We start from the raw sequence: 27,993 nt of genomic DNA, 5'->3' as shown, positions 1-27,993 counted from the left end.
CTTAAAATTTATATCCTTGCTCCATGTTCCGTTTCTCTCACTGATCCCTGTACCAGGTTCATCTGAACTATTCCCAATCTCAGGATTCTATTGATTGTTCTATCTTTTTTTATTACAAAGACATCTAACTTCATTGCTTTATTTGGGTATTAGGTAATGTTGCTAACTGGACACCGACTCTTAGTATGTTTAGGCTATGGATATCTACAACTGCACTATCAATCTCTTGGCTATTTTCTCAATATAAAGGTCTTCCCATCCTAGTGATATGTAAAACTTTTTCATAAATTTTCTAGTTTGATGTCTTCTCTTCGTCTCAGTTACTGATGCTAGAATCAGTTGCATCATTATTATTTGCATATATCATTTGGCTACATTCACCTCTGTAATATTGCTCACCTGCCTAAGCCCTTTAGCTGCTGAAATTCTCAGCCATGGCTTTTTCACTTCCAAAGTCAATTATTTATTCTAAAGCCATCGCCTTCAATCCATGTCGCAAATGCTGTTCCCTGGCTAACAACTTCATCCTTGTCCTTGTCATATCATACTCCGTGAACTCCTGACTTCATCTTTTATCCATCATCAAGATCTCCCATTCCCCAATACCGTAATTTTTCACATCTTTGCCCTGCCTCAGCTTATCTGCTGCTAAAGCTCTCATCTATCCTTTTTTTCACCTGGACTCAGCCATTCCACAATGTGCCTGGAGAGTTTCCCATTTTGCATCTTCCTTAAATTTAAGCTCATCCTAAACTCTGTTGACAAAATCCCAACTTACAACAAGTCAGATTCACACATCATTCCTATGTCTGTTTATCAACATTGGCTTCTGGAGTCTGCCTTGGTTTTAACATTTTCATCCTTGATTTCAAATCACTGCATCACCTTATCCACTAAAGCTGCTCCAGCCTCACAGCCCTCAGAGAGCCTTGTGCTCCTCCAATGTCAGTATCTTAATTGGTTGTTTCTAATTGTTTTTGCAATCCACTATAGGCAACCATGTGCGCATCTGCTTTGCTCCTACATGCTTGAATTCTCTCCTCAAACCTCTCCACATTTGAATCTGTTTCTCAATTTAAGACACTCCTTGAAACCTACATTAATGACAAAATTGTGCTAATATTTCTCTAACTAGCTATGTACTAAGATTTTAGTTGATAGATTCCACTGTGATGCATTTTGGACATTTTGCAATTTAATGGCAGCATATAATGCATGATGCTGTTGTTTCCCTACTAACTGGTGGCCCAACCTACACTTTCAACTTCAACTTATGCCAAACTGTCCTGTGTTTATTCTATCCTACACTCAGTTCCAATCACATATCTGTCTCATTCTTGCTGACCAACACTGTCTTCTACTCCAACAAAGTCTCTGATATAAAATTCTAATCACCTTGTTTAAAACCCATTCCTATCTCTTTATCTTTATTTCATGCAATAATCCTTTTCAAGTACAAACTTATCAACAAGAGGACATTGCAACCACTAGCTTCTTTCAATTGGTTATGTATCAAGGCTCTCTCATGTGTCCGATCAACAATGAGATCTGTTCTCTCAAGGGGCTCTTTTATGTTGTAATCTGCTGTTTTGCGTTTTCCTCATGCTTTTATTTACAATTCAATGGTGGCTTTGGTGACTGCTCTGGCATGACAAGACTCATAGTGTTGCACAACATGTCTATTCTAGAGGCAAAAATAATAATTAACTAATCAGGGCCTCTGGTGTTTGAGTTGTCAGTCCGTTTTTTTTATCCTGAGGTTTTTATGCCACACTGAGTTTGGGACTGATCAAGGAGATAGCAAAGTCAAGTGTTGATTTCAGGCTTCAATTCCAATTAACACTGTTTAATTCACTTTAATATTAATTGCTGCTGTAATTGGTAATCATAGGTATATCAGACACTGACAATATAGTTACATCAGGTAAGAATTAATCCATCTTCTCTGCACGTTCATGTCATGTGCTCTCTAGATAAGATTCTTCAGTCTCAGATTGAAGAAGATTCAAATTGGACTTGAATCAATAACTCTGTTACTGTCTCCAGATGCTTCCAAACCTTTGCTGAGTTTCTCTAGCATTTTTATGTTTGAAAGTATGCCCAGTCCGTCCAATATTTCCTCAAAAGACAACCCGCTCATTCCATGGTTTAAATTTAGTAACCTCCTCTGAGCTGCATCCAACACATCTATATCCTTGCTCAGATAAGGAAACCAAAGCTTTCATAGCACCTGAGATGTGGTCTCACCAATGTCTGTACACTTCATACATAATCTCTTTACTTTTAAGTTTAATTTCTCTTGTATTAAAGGACAGCATTCCAGGCATTACTGGACTTTGTTTGTGTTGTCTAAATTGAAGACAGGAACAAAATATTTATTCATTACTTGTTCATTATTCTGCAATGGATCCAGGTTTTTGGGCTTTTTTTCTAGCATATGTTAGAGCTGGAAATTTTTTCATGTTGTGATACCTCTATACATGGGATGAAGAGTGTATGTTGGAGCTCACACTTGTCATGCCTGTGTAAGTCAAGATAATTGTTTCTACTGGAGGAAGTCATACATGAGTGAATTGTACTAGTGATTCTGATGCCTTGGGAAGATTGTTAGCCATTTGAATTTTCCTCTGACATTTAGAGCTGGGTGCATAAATGCTTATTGCTTCTTTTTTTTGCTTGAATCTTGCAAAATAAATTGTTCGATTCATGTTTTGAAATAACCCCAATTAAGAGGGATAAAATAAACACCCAAAATGGAACATTTCCAACGACTGACTCATTGTGTGAAGCATACATGTGTGGACATCAAATTACTGTTACAATTAGATTGAGCTGGTGTCAAATACTTCTCAGTGGTTCCTGTCCAGAAACAGAAATAAAGAATGACTTCTTTGGAGAAACAATATAGAGCTGTTGACTCCAGTTAAATGGAAAAGTCCCTAATTTTAGGAGAGGTAGATAGTGAATTTGGGAAATGTAAAGAAAGACATTATAATCATCTGAACTGCCACACTGACCTCTATCTACTGATATTTCTGAATCCTCTCATTACTGTGTAAGGCAATGGACAATTAACATCTAACTTCCTTACAATATTGTATTGGGAATTAAACTCAAGCATAATCCTTTACAAATATTTCTTTTGTCACTGGAAAGCAACTTCATGTCACATCATAAAGATTGGATATCAATGTCTGCCCCAATCTGTGATTAGGTAAAAACAATGACTGCAGATGCTGGAAACCAGATTCTGGATTAGTGGTGCTGGAAGAGCACAGCAATTCAGGCAGCATCCGAGGACAGGCAAAATCGATGTTTCGGGCAGAAGCTTTATTCCTGATGAAGGGCTTTTGCCCGAAACGTCGATTTTGCCTGTCCTCGGATGCTGCCTGAATTGCTGTGCTCTTCCAGCACCACTAATCCCCAATCTGTGATTAATCTGTTTATAACAAAAGGTCATTGAGCAATATGTGCAGGTATAGATGTTCTTCTTCCTGCTTTGTTGTGGACAGAGAGCATGTAAACTACAATTGTTCACAAATATGTATGGTTACAGACTTTGAAATATGTGGAAATCTGATGGGAATAGGGTTATGCACAATGAACAGGACTAAGGAATCAATCAACTTGCAGAAGTTAATGACTCATAAGTCTATTGCCTGTTTACACTACATCTGCTTTATGCTACTGCCACTTCAGAATGCATAATCCAAGCATTTGGTAATGGCAAGGTCATTATTTCAATCAACTTTGGAAACAGTCCATGTCCTGTTGCAACTATAAGGTCAGTTTCAGCCTGCCTGAAAATTACACCATGCAACAACTGCTATTTGTTGAAGAAATATTTCTCCTTCAACAAAACGAGAAAAATAAATATCATCTGTTTTTGGAATGCTTCTCAGCATTACATTTGAGGTTCATTTGAGGATATCTACACTTCTTTAACCCGGTCTTTTATCTATCCCCAGTGATTGTTAGCTTAGGCAATGATGTCCATATTGGCAGTTGTCCCTTCAGTGGTCCAGACCATAGTGTGGAATGCCCTCCTTAAAAGTCTTGCATTTCTACCTTGCTTTCCTCTTTTAAGGACTCATGTTAGCAATCGATCTGAATATCTCTTTATATTACTTGTGTAACATTTTGCTTGATAATACTCCTGTGAAATATCTATATTACTGTGATAATGAAGCTGCATAAGTGTTGTTAGAGTACTCCATGTCTGGGACTAATGGATGGAATATATACAACATTCATCTTGTCAATTGAAACACAAATATTGCATTGTGTTTAAAAGGGTTAAGTGCCGCTGAAAAGTCTGTGTATACAATGCCTCGGCAGTTACAAGCAGTAAACAGGGTTTAAAGGCCTATGAATTAGGTGAGAGAGTGGGATGGAGAGGAAGCTGAACTCAAGACTTCTTTCTTGGCATCTGAGTTCCTTGTCCTCTACTGCAGGAAAAGGATATGCTTAAAACACATACAGGATCGGTTTTGTCATGTGACCATCCCTCTCCAACAGTGTAGTGACTCCAATGGAGTCTTTTCTCCATGTAAGTTGATTCCTTCATCAGTAGACATTCTTCCTCTTAGGTCGGTCCCCATTTTCCAGGTGTTTAGGTTTAATGATTTATTTTAATCCCGTTGAGTACTGTTAGTGATTGTCCTGATGCTCTGGTTCACTGATGTTCTGCTCAGATCATTATTTTTGGTTGGTTGTTGCAGACAATCATCTCCATCTCTTTGGAAGAAGTCGAATGTGGAAGATACAGTGTAGCAAATTGTGTAGCCATCTTTGACTCTGAGCTCAAACTGCATCTTGGACTTCATGTTGAAATGTTCAATTTGATTTTTCAATGTGTGCATTTAGAAATCATCATTCAATATCACAGAATCATGGAAGTGTTATTGCACAGAAAGAAGGTAGCCAGCCCATTATATCTGTACAGTCTCGTTAAATGAGCTTTATTGCTTGGTGCTAATCTCTTGCTTTCCCCCACATCCTTGCACATTATTTTAATCCAAATAATCATCCAATGTCCTGTTGAATGCCTCAAAATAGTGTTTTCTTTTACATTATACTTTTCGATTAGGTCTCCATGTCCTGAAACTCCCTTCTTGTTTCCAGTCAATCAAATTTGTTTATTTGTGCAAATTATTCCTTCAAACATTCATGATTTACTTCCCATAATGATCAGGTGAGGAGATGTTCTAGTCCTTTCCCCCCCCATCATTGTCTGACAATAACAGATTTTTAAAAAAGGATGTTTATCAATTCAGAATTTTGTTGTTTTTATGTTTTGAATGTAAAGGATAAAAACAAACAGTCTTTAAATAATCAGAGACTGGACCTACCTTGATAGATGTCCCATTGCACTAAGTATTTGGAAATTGCCCATAAATTTAAATTTTTGATGGTCAATTCCTTGGCATTTACTAATAAGGCCCCCAACTCTGATCTAGTTACAGACTTTAAAGATTTCCAATTTAATTATTTTAATAGTCAGTCAGGAAAAGTTAGAAAGATTAAAACCTGTTCTAATGCATGACATATCCTAGAATTAACTGGCCAATTACTTACATACCACATCTGACCTAACAACACCCATCGCCTGAACATTGAAACATCCACCTCTCACACTCAGCACTCACAGACATACAACTGTTCCCCTCACATCTGACTGCCCTCCTCCAATACCCAGCAGCACCCTCTCCCATTACCTGGTAACCAACTATTTCCTGCTCAACACCTGACGATTTCCACAACAACCCACTTCTGAATTCCCCAACCTGCTGCCTGAAACCTTCTGACACCTGAACACCGTACCATGTCACTCATGTACCTGTTATCTGTAACTCCTCATCCACCGGCCACCCTACCTACTCACCCAGCTTTAATCCTATCCGCTCAACCTCCTGCCACCCTATAAGCCTCACTCATTTACCTACAACCCAACATTTCTATCACTCATTTGCCACTCTACCTCCACTAAATACATGCCCACCTACTTTCTTATCCAATTACTATCTATCCTACCCACTCTCACCCACCTACTAAGGGCACTACTTGCTTAACCAGCTGGTACCCTATGCCCTCACTCATTTGCCTGCCACACTACTCCTTCATCCGCTTGCCTTACATATTTTCTTCTATCAAAGAGGCTTTGAATCTTGAAACCTGGGAATATGGCCATAAAATATAATAGGAGCACAATTTGGAAGGACAGATTATGAATTTATTAAACTCCAAAAGATTGAAAGATATGCAGGTCTTGTAGATTGGTAACTTAGATGATTTCGAGCTGAGCTTGATGGTCCCTCTGGGTTTGACTTTGGGACAATTCAAATATGATTCATTTGTTCTTATGGAGTCAGCAATAGCTGTGAAAGCTCTACTGTAGCAGGTGAATGTTCAAAAGACAGACAGGACTCAAACTTGCAATGGAGGAAAAGAGAGTAAGGATGGCTTACTCAGAGGTCCACATCTCCTAATTGTCTGTGCTGTGTTTTGAAGAAAAAAAATTATTTAACAGAAAAGAGAATCAGCTAATTTCTCACATAATCCCCTCTTTCAAACTGACCCGTTACCTCAAATATGGTCATATCTAGTGGATTCCGGTTTTGTGGTTTCAATTTGATTAGATGATGGTTGCATAAGTTCCTTTTCCAGCCAGAGTTCATTGCCTGAAGTGGTTATACCTAATGCATAGTCCCCACTCAGATAAATATACAAGGTAACTGTCTGGATGCTTTTAGAATAAATTAGCAGATAATCCCATTTACACTCCGAGTTTATCACTTTTGCTGGAATAAATTGGCTCCATTTTAATAGTTTTGGATAATATAAGATAAAGTCAAGCAGATTTTCAACCATTTTAGAAAGTGCTGTTTGAAGTCACAGAAATGCAATTTCAGGTTCTTAAAACTCAATCAGTGTTTTTAAACCAGTAAATACATCATGTTATTTTTGCTATAAAGTAGGGCTTTATAACTTCCGATGAACTTATCTTACTTTTATTTCCAAACTGAAGTTTTGATTGACCAATCAGTTTAAATTAGTTTAAATTTTATTTTGATAGAATTTTAATGTTAGATGGTTCCCATTTTGTTTATTTGTGATGTAACATTTGATTGACAACAGCAACGTGTAGTACAATATTTTTAAAGCCTGAAAGCATCTGTTGATTTTAATATATAAAAGCCAATATTGCATATCATAATAAGAGAAAATAATGTGAAGTATAAGCATAGAAAATATTTATTCTGAGCAAAATGTAATGCATCATTCAAAATGTTGAGTTAAAACAAATGACCTCAATAGTTAAGAATTCAAGTGATTTCACATTTTTATTTTCTCTTCCCTCAGAAATGCAACAAAATCATATATTGCATAAAGGTGACTTTTCTCCTGCCAACAAATCATTAAAGTATTTTGTAAACCATTTTGTGGTCAGTACAGTTTAGTTCAGAATTATAATGTGTAGTAGTAATGTTAATCACAGAACATCAGTAGAACATTGAAGGGGAGTAGTAAACACTTACATGTCTTGTGAAAGCTACTAACAATTGAAGGAAATTATAGCTGGTTAGTGCAGGTAAACCTGACTTTGGATGTCATTGTGTAACAGCATGGGGTTGGAATGGGAGCATTTACATTACTGTGCTACGCCTTGCAATCTTTTTAATGTCACTTTATTCATCACACATTGTAGAAATAACTGATCAGAACATCAAAAGAAAATCAGAAATTTATCACATTTGTTTCATCAAGCAGAGCAAAAGAAAGATTCTGATAAGGACTCAGAAAGGATTTCCAAGGATGTTGCCACATTTGGAGGGTTTGAGCTATAGGGAGAGGTTGAATAGGCTGGGGCTGTTTTCCTTGGAGCGTCAGAGGCTGAGGGGTGACCTTATAGAGATTTATACAATCATGAGGGGCATGGATAGGGTAAATAGACAAGGTCTTTTCCCTGGTGTGGGTGAGTCCAGAACTAGAGGGCATAGGTTTAAGGTGAGAGGGAAAAGATTTAAAAGGGACCTAAGGGACAACTTTTTCATGCAGAGGTTAGTGTGCGTAAGGAATGAGCTGCCAAAGAAAGTGGTAGAGGCTGGTACAATTGCAACATTTAAAAGGTATCTGGATGGGTATATGACTATGAAGGATTTAAAGAGACATGGGCCAAGTGTTGGCAAATGGGACTAGATTAATTTAGGATATCTGGTCAGCATGAATGAACTGGACTGAAGGGTCTGTTTCTGTGCTGTACATCTCTATGACTATAACATTTGTGACACATGTGAACCATGGCTGGGTAGGTAGCATTCTCAGATCTGAGTCGCCAGGTTCTAGTTCAAGACCCTCCAATACTTTTGAATGTAGGCTGATACCCCTGTGCAGTACGGAGGAAGTCCTTTACTGCAGGAGATGCTGCCTTTTGCATGAGACATTAAACTGAGGCCCCCACCTGCCTGCTTGGGTGGATAAAGAACATCTAGGAGAAAGTGAGGACTGCAGATGCTGGAGATCAGAGCTGAAAATGTGTTGCTGGAAAAGCGCAGAAGGTCAGGCAGCATCCAAGGAGCAGGAGAATCGACGTTTCGGGCATCAGCCCTTCTTCAGGAATGAGGAAAGTGTGCCAAGCAGGCTAAGATAAAAGGTAGGGAGGAGGGACTTGGGGGAGGGGCATTGGAAATGCAATAGGTGGAAGGAGGTTAAGATGAGGGTGGGGGTGGGGGCAGAGAGGTCAGGAAGAAGATTGCAGTTTATGAAGGTGGTGCTGAGTTCGAGGGTTGGGACTGAGACAAGGTGGGGGGAGGGGAAATGAGGAAACTGGAGAAGTCTGAGTTCATCCCTTGTGGTTGGAGGGTTCCTAGGCGGAAAATGAGGCGCTCTTCCTCCAGCCGTCGTGTTGCTATGGTCTGGCGATGGAGGAGTCCAAGGACCTGCATGTCCTTGGTGGAGTGGGAGGGGGAGTTGAAGTGTTGAGCCACAGGGTGGTTGGGTTGGTTGGTCCGGGTGTTTCAGAGGTGTTCTCTGAAACGTTCCGCAAGTAGGCAGCCTGTCTCCCCAATATAGAGGAGGCCACATCGGGTGCAGCGGATGCAGTAAATGATGTGTGTGGAGGTGCAGGTGAATTTATGGCGGATATGGAAGGATCCCTTGGAGGGAAGTAAGGGGGGAGGTGTGGGCGCATGTTTTGCATTTCTTGAGGTTGCAGGGGAAGGTGCCTGGAGTGGGGGTTGGCTTGGTGGAGGGTGTGGACCGGACAAGGGAGTCATGGAGGGAGTGGTCTTTTTGAAACACTGATAGGGGAGGGGAGGGAAATATATCCCTGGTGGTGGGGTCTGTTTGGAGGTGGCGGAAATGACGACGGATGATACGATGTATATGGAGGTTGGTGGGGTGGTAGGTGAGGACCAGTGGGGTTCTGTCCTGGTGGCGATTGGAGAGGCGGGGCTCAAGGGCGGAGGAGCGTGAAGTGGAGGAGATGCAGTGGAGAGCATCGTCAATCACGTCTGGGGGGAAATTGCGGTCTTTGAAGAAGGAGGCCATCTGGGTTGTACGGTATTGGAACTGGTCCTCCTGGGTGCAGATGCAGCAGAGACGAAGGAATTGGGAATATGGGATGGCATTTTTACAGGGGGCAGGATGGGAGGAAGTGTAGTCTAGGTAGCTGTGGGAGTCGGTCAGTTTATAGTAAATGTCCGTGTTGATTCGGTCGCCCGAGATAGAAATGGAGAGGTCTAGGAAGGGGAGGGAGGAGTCTCAGACAGTCCAGGTAAATTTGAGGCCGGGGTGGAAGGTGTTGGTAAAGTGGATGAACTGTTCACCCACTGTAAAGAACATCCCATGCCACTGTTCCAAAGGCAAGCAGGGGTATTGTCCCTGGAATCCTGGCCAAATATGCGTCTCTCAACCAGCATCACAATAAGCATATTATCAGATCATTATCATATTGTTTTTGAAGAAGTTGCTGTGTGCATGTTGGCTGCCATACGTAATAAAATTGATTGTACCTGAAAGTACTTCGTTGGCTATAAATTGCATTGAAACGTACTGCTGTCTTGAAAATACCATAAATGCAAGTCTTTCTCTTTTTTGACATTTATACATTCTCACGCCAAAGTAGTGTCTTGGTCAACAGTCATATAATAAATAGTTGCATTTCTATATCTTTCATGGGCTAATGATATTGGAAAAGCATACTGCTGCCAATTAAGTACTCTCTGAAATGTTGTCAATGTTGTAATGATACAGTCAGTTTGCACACAAATACGCTTCCACATTCCGTAATCTAATAATGATCAGATCATCCAGTTTTTAAATTTATAGACAGATAAATATCGGTCAGAATATTGGGTGATAACTCTACTGCTTACCTTCAAAAGCGAAGTTCTCGCACAGTAGCGCATTAGACTGTCAGTTGAAATTACTGAGCTCAAATCCAGGAGTGGATCTCGAACCCATAATCTCTGACTTCAACCGCCAGCAATACATGACAGCTTTCATAAGATAACTGAAGTTTTAAGCTATACATGTCCTTTCACTTCCTTCAGCCTCAAATAAAATGATAATTTACATTTGACAAGGTTTAACAACAGCCCCATTAACCATCATGTTCCTAGAAAATGGCATATCTTAAAACAAAATTTCACATAAATCAGCAACAACCTTTGAAGTTATACAGAGCATGTAGCCAAGTAGCAGAAGAAATATAAATAAACCAAGGACGTCTGTGACATTTTATTGTAGACTGTCATTGTTCAGTTCATAAGATACACGGAATGAAAATGAAAGGGTGTTACATAAACATTCAGTATATTTATAAGAAAAGTGTAATACGCGTAGGAAATCTGATAGCATGGAAGAATTGAATTGGAATTGAATTAGCAGAATTTCCTGGGTTTGTAACTGTAACATCAGTACCGGTAATTTGCTGAATAGTGCGACTCAAGAATAAACTTCCACTGTTTCTATAAAGTAAATTAATAAATGATAATAAATTACATGTTTAAGATGAAGACCAGAACTAAGTATTGTGACACCTACAAAACAGGAAGGAAAAAAAGGTTGAAGAATTTGTGGTCTGTACTATTTACCATAAAGACTAAAGCAAATATTGGAAAAGCATCTTTGAAATTTTGTCAATGTTATACTGATATAGTCAGTTTGCACACAATTACACTTCAGCAATTGGGGCAGCATGGTGGCTCAGTGGTTAGCACTGTTGCCTCACAGTGCCAGGGACCCAGGGTCGATTCCAGTCTTGGGTGACTGTCTGTGTGGAGTTTTCACATTCTCCCTGTGTCTGCATGGGTTTTCTCTGGGTGCTTTGGTTTCCTCCCACAGTCCAAAGATGTGCAGATCAGGTGAATTGGCCATGTTAAATAGCCCATAATGTTGGGTGCATTAGTCAGAAGGAAATGGGTCTGGGTGGGTTACTCTTCCGAGGGTAGGTGTGGACTTGTTGGGCTGAAAGGCCTGTTTCCACACTGTAGGGAATCTAATTTTAAAAAAGTATGACTTCTCACATCGAACTTGCAGGGTAAAAAAAGACAGTGAATATACCAGATTGTACAGAACTAAAAATCTTCCCTTCATTCATTGGTGATTACTTGCACAGTATCAGCTCAGTCTGTGCCTTGACAGATTTCAAGTTTATTCCTTGGCTTACACTGAGTGAATTGATTAGTTATGTTGATAGTTTGATAATAAGAGTACTACAATTTATTTTAGCACACATAGGCTGAGGAAAGAAATATTAAAATGTAATTCTCCTTTTCACTGTTGTTCATTCAGTGGAAAAAGGGTGCCTACATATTTGTATAAAGTTAAAAAATCACACAACACCAGATTATAGTCCAACAGGTTTATTTAGAAGTACTAGCTTTCAGAGTGCTGCTCCTTCATCAGGCAACTAGTTAGGCAGGATCATAAGACATAGAATTTATAGCAAACGAGCTGTGTCTTATGATCCTGCTCCAATAGTTACCTGATGAAAGAGCAGTGCTATGAAAGCTAGCACTTCCAAATAAACCTGTTGGACTATAATTTGGTGATTTTTAACTTTGTCCACCCCAGTCCAACACCGGCACCTCCACATCATCACATATATTTGTATGCGAGTGTGTGTGTTGATGTTGAGGGAGGACAGGACTAGGTGAAGTTGTGATAACTTCACATTGAACAACATGCTGATTATTGTTTGTGTGTGAGAGAGAGAGCAGTACAAGGTTCTAGTGTAATGCTTCCATATTGATCAGCACAGTGTAAACACTCACATGAAAGAGAATTATGACCACTACTGCTGAACTAGATTTTCCATCTATTAATACACAAAAATACTTTCTCACATAAATGATTCTGTCATTTGTGTATGATATGTGTTGCAAGTCATTATTTACAGTGACTTTTTATATTTTTACATAGCAGTTGGTATGTCATAATCTTTTTTCCGAAGTGACTGTGCCATAAACTATTTATTAGATGTGATTGCTATGAATAGCTTACTGTATTCACTTCAAAATGTCACATGAGATTTATTTGATGGGCCATAACATTGAAATATAAACACAAGGTAATTAAAGTATCATTTTAAATATCATATAATCTGAAGATTCACTAGTGCATATGGAGTTAGACAAAAATAGTAAGAGGTTTCCAAATCTGCTTTGTCGTCACTCTAACAGAATAATTGGTGATATTAATTTTAATAGTATTTAAGCCACTATGATGTTCAATACTTTGGACATTTTATCTTTCATTGCAAAAGCGATACATTCCAAAGCGTGAATTCTGACAACTATGCTGTCAGTAAAGTTATTTCCGCTGTTGAAATTGGCTGCGCTGTGGGAATAGCAAGTAAATTGCTAACCTTGAATTGTTGTAGGATTTACTAATAAAGATCTAAGGAAGCCCTGGAGACGTGATATGAAATTCAAAGAGGAATTGGTATAAGCAATGCTTCTATATGTTTTTTTGTACATGATCCTGACAGAATTACGTGATTACGATGAGAAAAGTAGTTTTTACTTGTAAAGGAATAAAGGTGCAGGATTATAAGGGGTGAATGGAAGGTCTAGCGTTAGTATGGGCATTGCTCATTCAGAGTCGGTGTTGACAGGACAGACGGAATAATCACCCTTTTGTCGTATAAGAATTCGATGATTCTGCGGATTGAAAACTGCCGCACACATGATTCAGTGTTTTTTTTTAAAGAAGTACTGATTTTAAATGTTACAATCCAACGCAATATTCTGGCCCTCTGTGGAAATGTGAAAGTGGACTGCGGAACCCACCAGAGAGTGATGTAATGGCGTGCGTGCGATTTGAACCATGTCTCCACACACCTCATTTTGCCTTATATGGCCAATGAATAGCCTTTCACAGTCTCCCGGTCCAAGTCAATAGAACCAGATGTTGGATGTTAGTGATAAGCGCCAATTAAAATAGCAAGACTTTACTGATGCATGAGTCGGACGTTCCACTTCTGACTGAAAACAATTCAAAAGAAGCACGCCACCCACACAAAAAAGGTTTTCACATTTTTCTGTTTAAAAATATCAAGGGGGGGGGGGGGTGGTTTCAGTTCTTTAGATGCTGTCGATCATATTACATTTTAAAAAATTAAAATCTTGATACGTGGGCGTCGCCGGCTTAGACCAGTATTTATTGTCTGTCCCCAGTTGCCCTTGAGATAGTGTTGGTGAGCTTCGGAGAACCATGTAGGCTGAGTAGTTTAAAATGTTAACTCAGACCGTTGCAATATTTAGATTTAGGGTCCAAATGTCTTTCGCAATATAAAAGCTCAATTAAATTGCCAATAAAAATGTCGGATACAATTGCTGGCTTTAAATTATATCCATTAATGTGAATTCCTACAAGTGCAACCATTGCGGCAAGTATCAAATTCGTAGTAATGCAGGTTAACAGTCCCCTCCCCTATTAGGAATTATGTTTTCCTCTGACATTTTGCTGGTTGCATGTAAAGCAATTGTTTGAAGGACACAATAGCAAGGCAGAGGTTGTTTGTTCTGCTGCTTCTGGCACTGGACGGCGCTGCAAAGCCAGGGTTGTTTGCAGCATGATGTCATCCCCTTTCTGGACACGGTTCACCAAATCCTTTCTCTCCCACCTTCCAACATCAGAGGCTGCAGCAGGGCTTACACTCTCTGCGCTAGGAAATACGTGCCTCTCCAACGATCATTCCTCATCAGTGAAGGAGAAAAGGGAGGAAGCACCCCCAATTTATTCTCATAACCTGCATGGCCCCTTTTCCCAATATCCCACACCAACCATCCCCCAAATCACCACTCTCTGGCTCAGCAGCGGAAGTTTCCGGGAAACGCTGCGGTTAATGTGAGAAAGAACCAATCTGAATTTTTATAGCGTCTTAAATCTCCCAGGAGATTAGATGATTGACAGCTCCATGAGGCATTGTGATTGGGCGGCTGACACCGAGCGGAAGCAGCCCTGGGTCCACCCCGTGATTGACGGGCGGATCGACCGATTGGGGAGGGGAGCAATTGAGGCTCCTATGAATGAGGCGCCAATCAGCAGTGCTAAGGGGTGGGGCTCGCATTCAACAGGAGAGGTTGAGGTGGCGTTGTCCGTCCTCCCTTTTTATTAGGGAGCTAGTGCGTTACAAAGTAGAACTGGGGGGGGGAATAAAAATTGCCATAGCGGGGAGGAAAGGGACATTGTCTGGATTTCGTCGAATTTGTTCCCAAAGAAGTTTCTCCCGGTTGCAGAGGTGCTTTTATTTTCTCAGCGAGAGGTAAGAGATTTGAGCTGCTGGTCACATTGTATCCAGGGCTGTCCTGTTTGAATGTCTCTTCAACTGAAACGTGTAACATTGTTCCCGTTATCTGAGGAATTTCTGGCTTGGCTCAACTCGCCTGGGTGAGGTCATTGAATTATTCTCAACTAACGGAGTTGTTTCTAATAAAGCTGAGTTTTATTTGTGGGTAGGGGAGAATTTTGATAGCTTTTGAAAATTTCCTTTTTTTTTGAAGGATTGTCTTTTGTGCAATTAGATTGCTAGATTCTTAAACTTGCGTTTCTCTCACTCCCTTCCAATTTTCCAATTTGGGAATGAGGCTCCTGGGGAAGGGGGTGGGGGAATAAATGCGTCTTGTTATGGGTGAAGTGAATGTGGTGATTGCAGCAAGTCAGAAGTAAGCTACGTTTTGGGGAAGGGTTGGGATTTGGTCTATATCCGTGGAGTATCCTGTTTATGTGAAATTATCCAGCTTCTTCAAAATATGTAACTATATGCTTTGACCAAAAAAATGTCAGTTTTGAGCCTGATGGTCATTCTTCCCATTTTAAACTCTACCAAACTGAGTGTGAATGCAATGACTGGACCATGTTTTACACCAGTCATTGACTAGTATATGCTTATGACTTAATAGTTTGTGACCTATTCTGCTACTCCACTTCCCTACCATATACAGGTATCACACCAGATAAGGTCATTACTGCTTTCACATGTTTGTGTCTTAGTCAAGCACCTTGATTATTGCATATTTATTTTGGGTCATGAGGTATCAACCTGACAAACAAGTGACTTAACATGACTGAAGAGATCTAACTTTTCAAGATCACTCTTGAAGACACTGATTAGGGTTTCTTCTCTCATCATGTCTTGCTAATTTTTGGTAAAGTTGGTATCTCAAATGAAGATGTTAAAGTTAACATCACTTCTCTCACTGCTCAGCCTTCTACCTTCAGTTATGAGAATTGAGCTATTGCTGCAGAAATTTGAATTTTGGTATGTAGTCTAGTTGAGTACCTCTGTTTCATGAAGACCATTGTTAATGGATGTTATCATTCTATTTATAAAGATTGTGCTCTAATGGTTTACAATTTTGCATATTGTTCAAGAGCTATTTTTGTATGTTTAATGACTATACATGCTTCATACCACCCTGAAGGTCTGAGTCAGTTTAAAAATGCACACATGGTTCAGTTGGTAGGAAATTAAGTGTTTTGAGTTTAAATATTTAACCAATTATGTACACTTGCTAGACTCTTCTATTTTATTTAATGTACAGTCATTAAAGGCATCATAAAGTTGGAATTCATTATTTGTGTTCAAAGCTATTTACAATTACAGGTTTTAATTTCAGGTGTGGACAGATTTGGAATACTTAATTCTAACCCCCTCACCACCCCAACTGCTTTTACTCTGTATGCCACCTGGTTTGTGTGCCCACAGGTCGGTCGATCGGTCACTCACATTGTTTTTTTATGTTTACTTTTGGGTACAAATCTACAAGCTATCTATGGGAGGTATGGTGACTAAAACTGCTAAACAGTGTATAAGCTTCCCTGTAATCTCTAACATAAAGAATCCAGTTCTTCTAATTTCCAGATTTGTTAAAACATAATCAATATTCAGTAAATGCTACTTGGGCACCTACAGTACTAATAACAACAGGAAAAATACTTTCACATTAACCTGATAAAATAATTACAAACCCTATGAACTGTTTTAACATTAGTGAGCTCTCAGCAGAAAGTGGTGAAAATGTGTTGCTGGAAAAGCGCAGCAGGTCAGGCAGCATCCAGGGAACAGGAGAATCGACGTTTCGGGCATGAGCCCTTCTTCAGGAATCTGGGCTTATGCCCGAAACGTCGATTCTCCTGTTCCCTGGATGCTGCCTGACCTGCGCTTTTCCAGCAACACATTTTCAGCTCTGATCTGCAGTCCTCACTTTCTCCTCCTCAGCAGAAAGTGCCTGTTTGAAACTCCAGACTTCAGCTTTAACAGTACTATGTTCCCCTGGTGAGGCAGCAAGTACCTTTTTTGTCATTTTAAACAAAGTCCTCTTACTGAATCAAGCATATGTGAATGAATGTCTCGTAGTAATTTTCTCCGTCCTGAGGAAGGTTCACCAGAACTGAACTGATTATTCTTCTCAGATGCTGCCAGACCTGCTGAGCCTTTTCAGCAATTGTTTTTATTTCTGATTTACAGGACCTGCAGTTGTTTTGGTTTTTGTTCTTGTAGCAAGGTGCTCTCTAATGATTGATTGTCTTTAATTCTCTGCATTCTTTACTATTTGAACTAAATCTATTCTGTAACCTGATTAATGGTTAACCCAAAAAACAATCTTGTCTCCTTCTTGTCATAGTAGAACCTGTATGGTTATCTTTCCCAAATCTCTCTGGTTAAGTGTCTTGGGTTTAGCATTACCAGCTGTCTCCTTGTTTCCAGGTATTTAAATGTGTGCCTTGCTTTCAGTGTTGGTTTTGGTTTTAGGTTTGTCTCCATAACAAGCAGGTCACATTGGCTGGTCTTCAGGCAGATTTAATGGAAGATTCCATATTCCTGCAGCCACACAACCAAATTTCAGTATCAACCTTAAGGTTGAAGCTGAATTCTGTGACAAAATCTGGCTCTATTCATGTACATTTCAAAAATGTACACTCCTTCCAAAATCTAACAAAATAAAAATGATTTGAAATGCTGGAATTTTGGGTCAAAAATAATTGGTTAAATTGCAATAAGTACAAAGGTCTGTGGTAGTGGATCAATAACAAGGCTGGAAATGCAAAGGCAACTGGAGGGAAATGGACTATATGATAAAGACAAAATCATACAATATTGTAAAGAATGAGTGGAAGCTTCTATCTGTATTCATTTTAATCTCCACAACAAGGATGGAAACAACTTGTACTGATTTGTGTTCAAACTAAAGATCTTGATTGGTTTTTTGTTTTTTTTAACAAATGTTTCATATAATTTGAGACTAGGGAGATTCTGAAGTGCTGCTATAAAACATTAGTGAATAGGGTATTACATTATCACTTTTTTTAATATATTGACCAGTAGGCACTTATGTGTAGACACAGTTTGAAGGGAAAGAATGACTGACTGGGACTAGTCATAATGGAAGTTGAGTTGGAGTATTAGAGCAGGTGAATATCCCCTTAATTTCTTTTTGCTCTCCTATTCCCGCAATTGGCCATGACATCAAAGCACATACTGTTTTACATTTGAAAGTCCTTGGCACCAGTGCTAACTCCATTGTAGTGGAGCTGGAGTTGTTGGTGGGAAGAAATAGTTTGAAGAGATGTGATGTTTGTCACAAAGAAAAGAGTTTTGCAAAGGCCACATTTTGCAGCACCATGAGGCTTGATGCAACCGTTCTCAAATGTGTCCTTACCTATGACTTGTACTCTGTCACAAAGTCAGCAATATGACTGTTCTTTGGCTATTGCAGTGCTCTGCTTCATTCACAATTCAAGAAATATCCCATGCCAATTTGTAGCAAGACTCTGCATATCTAGATTTTGATAAGTGTTTCTCATGTACTAGCTAAAGTAATCTCAAGTATAAGTTCAGCCATCTTTCAGTTCTCTCTAAAATACAGCACTGTTACTCAGTCTTTAGCTATAAATTACTTGGTAATCGCTATTGGTCTGTTATACTTTTTGACAGAGTTACTAACTTACCTTCATTGATTTAGTCCTTTTGAGATGTAGGATAGTAGATTACTTAGTGTGGAAACAGGCCCTTCGGTCCAACAAATCCACACCGACCCGCTGAAGTGCAACCCACCCAGACCCATTCCCCTGTATTTACCCCTTCACCTAACACTATGGGCAATTTAGCCAGGCCAATTCACTTAACCTGCACAATTTTGGATTGTGGGAGGAACCCACGCAGACACGGGGAATGTGCAAACTCCTCCAGTCGCCTGAGGTGGGAATTGAACCCGGGTCTCTGGTGCTGTAAGGCAGCAGTGCTAACCACTGTGCCGGAGTTGGGACTTTATGTTGAGGTTGCACGGGGCATTGGTGAGGCTGCTTCTGGAGTACCATATCTAGTTCTGCTCGTCAGCTACAGGAAGGATTTTATTAGCTGGAGAGGGTTCAGAATAGATTTAGCAGGCCGTTGCTAGGTATGGAAGGCTTGAACTATAAAATAAGGCTGAGATATTTCTCATTCGAGCATAGGAGGTAGTGAGGTGACCTGAAAGAAGTCTATAAAATAATGAGGTATGGATAGACTTGATGGTGGTTGCCCTTCTACCAGTGTGGGGAATTTAAAGTCTAGGGGACACATTTTGATGGTGGAGAGAAGTCTTAAAGACATGAGGCAAATTTGAGGGTGGTTTTCATGTGGAATGAACTACTTGAAGTGATGGATGCAGTTACAATTAGTGTTCCATCCATTTGGATGGATGCATGAATAGGAAATGTTTGGAGGGATATGGGCCAGGAGCAGGCAGGTGGGGCTAGTTTAGTTTGGGATTATGGTTGGCATAGGCTGGTTGGACCAAAGCGTCTGTTTCCAGGCTATATGAGTCTGACTTTAAGTTCAAAGCTGTCCGAAACAGAGCAGTGCAATAATTAGTTCCTGAAACCCCATTTCATGTGTACAGCTTAGCTTGCTGAGATGGCTTTGGAAGAGACCGAAGTGTTAAATGATTTATTACACAATGTTCCAATATTGTAAGCTAATATTAAGGAAAACTAGCAGGAGCTTCAGTTATATTGCCAAAAAGATTTAATTAAAATTCCTGGAAGTTTGGCAGAAACTTCATCAGGCTCGACCATGGGCAATGTAGAGTTCATATCAGTGGCTGTTCCACCGGTTCTGGCCACAGTAATGTGAAACAACAATTTGGACTTTCTTTTGAAGGAATGAGCTTTTTTAATTGTCTGCAAATAGTTGAAATCATAAAGTTCAAATTATTTTTGTACCACAATTAACATTCTAAAAATGCAAGAGTCTGTCCTAATATTTAGATTTTTCAGAAGGCTTTTATAGAGTCAGTCATCTGGCATGAAAACACCCTTCCTTCTGTTCAAGTCATCTGCACCAATCAGACATTTTTAATCTGACCTAGTCCCATTTGCCAGCATTTGGTCCATATCCCTCCCAACCTTCCTGTTCATGCACCCATCCAGATGCTTTTTAATTGTTGTAACTGTATCCATCACCTCCACTTCCTCCAGCAGCTTGTTACTTACATGCACCATTTTCTGTGCAAAGAGTTGTCCCTCTGGTCCTTAAGGGGGAAAAAAACACTTTCCTCTTTTTTTTAAACCAATGCTCTCTAGTTTTCTTTGCCCCACTCTAGAATAAAGACCTTGGCTATTGACCCCATCCCTGTCCGTCATGATTTTATAAACCTCTAAGGTCACCTGTCGGCCTCTGCTGCTCTGGGTGGGTGAGGGGGTTGGGGAATACGCAGCCTATTCAGCCTTTCCCTCACAAACCCTCCACTCCTGGCAATATCCTTGTAAATCCTTTCTGCATCAAGTTTGTTAAATTTGAAAGTCCCAGTAGGATTAGGAAAAAAGTAAAGCACATGGGTTAGGAGATAATAGTATTTTAACTGAAAATAGAAGGAATAAATGCCTTATGTTGGCAAGTTGTGATTAGTAATAAACCACAAGAGCAGTACCTGGGTCCCCAGTTGTTCACTATATCCATTTTGATATGTTGTTTTATCACTTATTCCAAACTTGCAGATGATATGAACTACCTAAGTAGGAATGCCTTGTGAGAAAGATACAAAGGGGCTTCAGGAAGTAGTAAATGGGCAAAAGGAGCAGATGGAGTATCATTATGGGGGGGGTACGGAAGAGAAGAGAGAAATGATTATCCACTTTTGTAGGAGAAACAGATGTGCAGAGTACTTGGTGAAATGTGAAGACTGTGTAGAAGTAGAAAGGGAACCCCAGTTTTCTTTGTTAATAAGTCACCACAAAGTTAACCTGCAGGGGCAGCAAGCTGGTAGGAAGGTTAATGGAATATTTTATTGTAAGAGGAATTGAGTACAGGAGTAGGGATGTCTGTCTTTAGTTTTGAGTTTGGTTGGACAGCACCTGGACTACTGTGTGCCATTTTGGTCTCTTTACTTCAAGAAAGATATCATTGCCTTGAAGGGTGTGCAGTGAAGGTTCACAGGACTTCCTAGGACGATACGAGTATCCTAAAGGAGATTAGGCAAACTGGGTATGTATTCTCTAAGTTTGAGATGACGTGAACTCTCTGAAGCAGCATATTTAAATGAGGCAAGAGATGCAGGTAAGGTGTATTCCTTCATTGGAGAGTCTGGAACTGGGGATACAATTTTTTTAAAAAAATATGGGGCAGTGTTACTTAAGTTTGATATGAGTTTCCTTTTCACAATACAGAGTACCCGAGAGTTTCTCTACCAGATGGTTGCGGAAGCTGTTTGAGTGATTTTTATTGTAGAGATTAGATTTGATTGCCAGTAGGATACTGTTACGGGATATGGTGAGTTAAAAGCCACTGCAATTTTTGGTTAGCCGTCATTATATTGAATGAGGCTGCTTCAATGGACTGAATGGCCTATTCCTGTTCACTTGTTCTATGTTGCTCTGCACTTGTCTGTATTTAAAATGGGTTGTTAGACTATTAGGTACCAAAGGAAGTCTTCGATCCCCTGCAGTAAAGACAGCTGTAGATGCTATATGACATTTTAAAGACTTTATTTAGATTTTGGATTTATTGAGATTGAAAAGACCAAGAATCTTTAAATGCCATTGGCACATGGTTCTTGTCATCACTTCTTCGAAATACGCTAGTTGTAAAATATGTCCTTTGTTGAACTTTTGATTCTTTTATGCAAATGCTGCAGACCTAAAATCAAATAGAAAAAGAAACTTCATAACTAAAGAACTTGCCCTAGTTTAATAGTAAAGCTGTCAATGTAATGGGAGAGATTTAGAATCGGGAATAAGGAATATTTTGCTTAGTCAAAAATTCAGTCTGTGCTGTACTGTTTCAGACCCATTTAAAGTCTGGAATATTCCTTAATATTTAGTTTGCATTCTATAGGAAACATTTTGCTCAAAACAAATTGTCAGGCAGTCAGACTCTCAGACAATACCAACTCCAAATAGTTTTGTCAACTGATATGTTTCTCCCACCTCTGGTTTCCTGAATATTTGCTTTTTAATTAATGACTTCTTGCTGCTCTTGAGATGTCCAAAGTAAACACTGAAATTCCTCAGACGTTTTCAAAAAGCTGAAACGTGGCATCCTATTGTATTAAATCATTATGGCCACTTGGGGATTTGTGGGCTTTCATAAGGTGCTTTGAATGGTGAGTGGTGCCAAGTTATAAATGGTGCAAATTGATTGAAAATCTTCTGTCTGAACCAAACTTAAAAGGGTGATTGTCTAAGTATCAGTGTTTGCATGTGTAATTTGTTTATATTTTAGTCATTAGTCCTTGTTTTTGATATCTATGTCCATATTGCTGATGGAACCTCTATCAAATTGTTGTAATTAAACCCTTCTAGCATCTCTAAGGTGGAAAGTTGATTTATAGCTTGGCATATTTTATCTATAAGTACAGACAAGAAAACTTGAAAGCAGACTTAGGCAGGAATTATGAAATTAGGGTTTTTTAAACAATCAGTAGCATCCATGTCTTAGCAATAATTGGCTAAGGGAGCACAGATAAATGTTAGGGGCGGGGGGGGGGTAGAAAGAGGGAGGTGGGAAGCTGATGTATAATTGAATATCTTGAGACAGGATTGTTGTTTTTTAAAATGACACTGAAACAACAGATGAGTATTCTATTGATTTGTATTTGAGTTGTCTAAACCCTCAAGACTGACTCATTCTTCAAAATGTCATATGTGCAAGGAATTTGTAGATTCTGTAGACCCTTTTTGAAGTATACCAGGAATGACTTGCAATTTGTAAAACAAAATTAATATTGAATAAATTCTAAGTTGAGGTGGATTGTTCTGTTAATATGGTAATTGAAAAACATTCTCTCCTTTTTATTAGAAGTGTTAAGATGTGATGCTGAAACTACAGATAACTGATCAGAGGCATGTCATCAAGAATTGTTTTTCAGTCTGCCTTATGGTGGTAATTTGAACTATTGTTAGTCTGTAGCAAAGTGAATAAAATAAAGGTTGATTTATGGAGTAATGAAGTTTTTAACCTTGGTTTCCTCCTCCTTGGCAGGAGAAAGTCAGCTCAACTTGGCCACGAGTTATTATGACTTGCTATTTATCACAATATGAAATAAGATGCTGGATCAGACTTAGCACAATGAGTTGGTTTACATATTAATAACTTAGTGCACAAAACACCCAATGCACCTTGTCTGCATCAATGGTTTGTGGAACCCAATAGTCCTGTCATCAAAATCTGTGACTCAGTTTTTGTTTTATTCTCTTGTGATGTGGGTGTTACTAGTGAAGATACACTTGCCCATCCTTGATTGTCCTTAAATGGTCTCTGAACCAATTTAGATGGGAGGTAAGCATCAGATGTTGAATCCTAAAGGACATTAAGACATCTTGACCTTTAATTTCACAGGATGTAGGTGTTACTGAATAGGCCAGCGTTGGCTGTTCATCCCTAATTGCTAGAGGGTAAAGAGTCGACCACCTTGCTATGGGTCAAGCATGACCGTTTTCTTTTGTAAGGAAACAGTGAACCGTATTAGTTTTTCCTGACCATCAATAAGGGTTTCATGGTTGCAATTGGAATGTGTTTAATTCCAGATTTTAATTTTGAATTCAAATTTCATAATCCATTATGGTTGGGTTTTTTGAATCCATGAATCATAGCCCTGCAGTGTGGAATTGGGTCATTCAGCCCATTGAGTCCACACCAACCTTCCTAAAGAGCATCTGACCCAAGTGCTCACCCCCAACCATGTCCCTGTGACCCTGAATTTCCCACGGGTCGTTCACCTAGCCTGGACACTCTCTCTAGGTAATTTAGCCAATCTACCTAACGTGCACATCTTTGGAGTCCAGAACATTTTTAGTCGGGGTTTCTGGCTTACTAGTCCAGTGGCACTGCCTCCCCAGGTTGAAATTACACGTATCTTAGATGGTCACTCTATTTGGAAGGCCGGGTTTTTCAGCTTGGAATAAATGGCTGAGAATATTTTGGCTTAATGGTTTTGTCTTGAGTGTATACTGATGCCAGGAAGTAATGTTTTAGTTTTGAGATTCTCTTTAGAGAATCTGTCACTCTGATTTTAAGAATGCAACTTGGCTTTATGGTTTATCCTCTAATGGATCAATTGATGTAAAATTAATGTGGCATCCTGACAGGTGGGCAATGTCATAACTTTCTGAATGCATTTGGTGTTAAGGTGGTGAAGGTAATGAAAATCATTTAAGTTTTGATTGCAGCAATTGAAAGTGTCATGAAAGGTAATGGTTTTCAAATAGACTTGAATTGTGAAAAGTCAGCAAGCATTAATCTAAATGTCTTGTCTAAGATTCAAATTCTCCATACCCATGTATTCGGGTTTTGGACTAATGTTCGTTTTTTTTTGTTGGCTTTTAATCAGTTATTGAAATGAAGCAGTCATGCATCTGAGGTACTTGTTTCAATAAATCTATTTCAAATGACTGTCTTTGCTTCAACAGCAGTTGTACAGGTAATATGGTGGGAAATTCATAGCTAAGATTGCTTAAGAGCAGTCTGCTGACACCACAGTTGGCCACTTGCTTAATGGTGGTACTTATCTCCACTGCCATTTCCATCAGATTGAGTGGCTAGTAATGGGTGATGCTTTGTGAAATAAAGTGCCACTTTATATTGGAATTTGAGTTTAAAAACATCATGCAATGCAGATTTGTCTCTGGTTTGATTTCTTATAGTTCCCATATGTGCAAAATATTGCTGGTATCATCTAACAGATCAAATATCTATGCATTTTCTAAATAGATTTCAGCAGCAAAATGTTTGTTTGGTGTTTCTTTTTTTTTGCAGACTGTGATAGCAAAGCAGCTAATGCTGTCACTAATCTGAAGTTACGCAGTACTCCCAATTTGTATTGAGTATCAATTTGTTGAATTAGTACAAAGTTATCTGAATTCATCCACAATCCTCTAACATTAAAAGTACTGTCCTATGGCTTTTTTTTGAAAGGTATTAATCATTTAAGTATTTGCCAGTGATGACCCATTACTGGCTTCTCTTGTTCTGAATATGATGGTTCATGCTGGAAGAAGGTTCTTTATCAAAAATACAATCATTCAACTGTAGCTGCAATATTTTAGTTCAGGGCTGCATTCTTTGGATTTGAATCTTTGACCAGTCATGATGATACTTGAACTCAGCACTGTCACTTTTTTTTTCTTCTAATCCTGGTCGAATTGTGGATATTATGGAGGGCTGTTCTAGTTGCAATGGAACATTGACAGAGTGCAGAACTGGGCTGAGAAATGGCAGATGGAGTTTAATCTGGAAAATTATGAAGTGATTCACTTTGGAAGATTTTTTTTAATGCAATACGCAGGATTCTTGGCAGTGTTGATGAACAGAGGAATCTTGGGGTCCATGTCCTTAGCTTGGGTGGCAACTGAGTGAATGAAGTGTTGTTAAGAAGGCATATGGTGTGTTGTCTTTCATCTAGCAGGGCGATTGAGTGAGTTTAAGAGCCTTGGCTAGGCTACAGCTTTATAGAGCCCTTTGTTAGACCACACTTGGAGATTTGTGTTCAGTTCTGGTTGCCTCAAGAAAGCTGTGGAAGCTTTAGAGGGTGCAGAACAGATTTACCAGGATGTCCTCCAGTCCTGGCAGCAGGTCTTGTGAAAGGCTGAGGAAGCTAGGGCTTTTCTCCTTCATTTTAAAGAAAGATGAGGGGTGACTTGACAGGTGTGCAAGATGAGGCATAGTAATGAAAGTAGGTTCTTCTCTACTACAGAGTGCATTCCATGTTTAGAGTCAGACATTTGGGATAACTTAAGCAACTCTTGGATAGGCACATAGATAATAGTACAGTGAAGTTTCCTTTTGTAGGATAAAAGGCTGGCACAACATCAAGGGATGAAGGGCCTGTACTGTACTATCTTGATGCAGAAGTGCAGACTTAACAGTTTAGCAACATTTGTACCGAACTTCACATTTCAAATCCTTTTGAATTCAGCACATATCACTTTATCTCTAATAGTTCCACCCCTTCTGTTGGATTACAGTAGTTATTCCACTCCGACTCCGACTCCCACCACCCGGGTTAAATGGTGACGTTATTTGCCTCAAGATCTTGACGTTTTTTCGTTTTTCCAGTTTGGATAACTCTTTCTTTCCAGCTGTGCGTCCATGCACTATATTTGTGCTGTGAGTGTGAGACTTGTTTTTTATTTTTTACTGCCCTTCAGGCTTGCCTCCATTTCTTTTTTCTTTCCCCACACTACCACCTAAGTGCAGTAGTGCTTATTTTATCCCCAGAACCCATGGTGTGTGTGCGCAGGTGTGAGACACAGTGAAAGACAAAGTGCACGAATCTTTATTCAATTTCCACCACCAGGAAGATAGGAAAACACCCGGGTGGCCAGTGACAAGCACTGCCCTTCACATCAAGGGACAGTGCTGTGTGATCAAAACAGTGAAGGGGAGGGTAGGGACTAAATCAAAATAGAATTGGAGGGAGAAATGATGCACTCCACTCCCTGCAGCACCCACCTCTCCCTGAACAACTCCAGGGTGTTGGTGGACACCGCGTGCTCCTTCTCCAAGGACACCCAGGCTCTAACATAACCGCGGAAGAGGGGCAGGCAGTCGGCCCTAACTACCCCCTCCACGGCCTGCTGCCTGGACCTGTTAGTGTGAGACTTGTTAATGGAAATCTGAATACAGTTTTAATAATTTGCAATGTCCTTAAGTTCTGCTTCATGTACAAAGCAGTTGTGATTGTCTTAATTTTATGTTCCCTCTCCCCAGGCTTCTGGGCTATTTATCTTTTTTTTAAAAAAAGTCTGCAGAATTCATGACGGTTTAATTTGTGCCATCTGTTTACTGCAGGTAAAGTTGGCCACTTTCTGAAATTCTGATGGCTCAGCGGAGTACCCAAGAAGATCCAGAGAGGTATCTGTTTGTGGATAGGGCGCTGGTTTACAACCCTGCAACTCAAGCTGACTGGACAGCGAAGAAGCTGGTTTGGGTGCCATCAGATCGCCATGGGTTTGAGGCAGCTAGCATCAGAGAGGAGCGAGGTGATGAGGTCGTGGTGGAACTGATGGAGAATGGCAAGAAGGCTCTCGTCAACAAGGATGATATTCAGAAGATGAATCCACCAAAGTTCTCTAAGGTGGAAGACATGGCTGAGTTAACATGCTTGAATGAAGCTTCAGTCTTGCACAATTTGAAGGATCGATACTACTCTGGATTGATCTATGTAAGTTTACAATCTTCATGTGTTCAGCCTAGTGAAAAAATTATTTTAGACTAGCATCAGTGATCCTTCTTCGAGGGAAATTATAGTAGGATGATGTTTATATTGTTGAGACATTTAAGATCACTTTCCCTTTTCAAAGCGCAATAATTTAGAATACTGTCTCTCCTATTGAGAGGAGATGTATATTTAAGACACATTATGCCTGCACGCTTGGTAATTGATGCATCAAGTTTGAATGTGCTCATGAAAATTAAGGGTCTTCATTGATTAGAATATATGAATATACTTAGTTACTGGGGGCATCATTTTGCCTTACATGCTGACTACTACTAGATGAGCTGAATTTTTCATTCCCAGCTTTAACTCTATTTAATCTTAAAGCTGCAAGTTCTATAATCACTTGTTTTTATTTTAAACTGTGAATTTTGTTACTGCATCACTTGCATCACTTGTATGCTTGTCCTCTGTTGTGCATTTGATCGTTACCAATAAATGAGATTTATCTCTGAATTACTAGCTCTAAAACATTGCTCCAATATTAGATGCTTCACCTTTTATGGAATAGCATGCCACTTGTGTTCTGGGGTTTTGGCCTTACCCAAGTGATGGCATAAAGATTGTCCATTAGGGTAGAGTTTCACCTGAACTCTGATCTTGACCCAGTTACCATTGGATGAACTGCCCATACACTCTGACAAGTGATACAATGTTTTCATTTTTTCATTGGAGCAAAAAAGGGCTAAGATGGAAGAAGGAAAATTATGCTGGTCTCTAATATTGATATTTTACTGGGCTTAGCATGGAGAAAATTTGACTTGATGATATCACATACTATCTGAAGTTA

At 39.5% G+C, this 27,993-nt stretch overlaps 1 protein-coding gene across 4 annotated transcripts in view; it reads left to right on the top strand.

The window, feature by feature from the left end:
* Positions 1 to 14,607: 14,607 nt before the first annotated feature.
* The window catches only part of LOC122562058 (myosin-10), a 161,022-nt gene continuing 147,636 nt past the window's right edge, over positions 14,608 to 27,993 (top strand). For 3 of the 4 annotated variants that reach the window (XM_043714526.2, XM_043714525.2, XM_043714524.2), the window contains exons 1-2: positions 14,608 to 14,773; positions 26,777 to 27,149. In XM_043714526.2, coding sequence (XP_043570461.1) covers positions 26,805 to 27,149 — 345 coding nt within the window. In that variant the 5' untranslated portion in view covers positions 14,608 to 14,773; positions 26,777 to 26,804. Of the gene's footprint in view, positions 14,774 to 15,618; positions 15,770 to 26,776; positions 27,150 to 27,993 lie in introns of those variants that run through there. The other variant, XM_088000501.1, reaches the window with a different exon arrangement.

Source organism: Chiloscyllium plagiosum, unplaced genomic scaffold (genome assembly GCF_037043375.1).
Source record: "Chiloscyllium plagiosum isolate Xiang-an unplaced genomic scaffold, Cpla_swu_hap1 HiC_scaffold_25, whole genome shotgun sequence".
In the NCBI taxonomy this organism is placed as follows: Eukaryota; Metazoa; Chordata; class Chondrichthyes; order Orectolobiformes; family Hemiscylliidae; genus Chiloscyllium; species Chiloscyllium plagiosum.
This window is presented reverse-complemented; position numbering and strand designations above follow the sequence as displayed.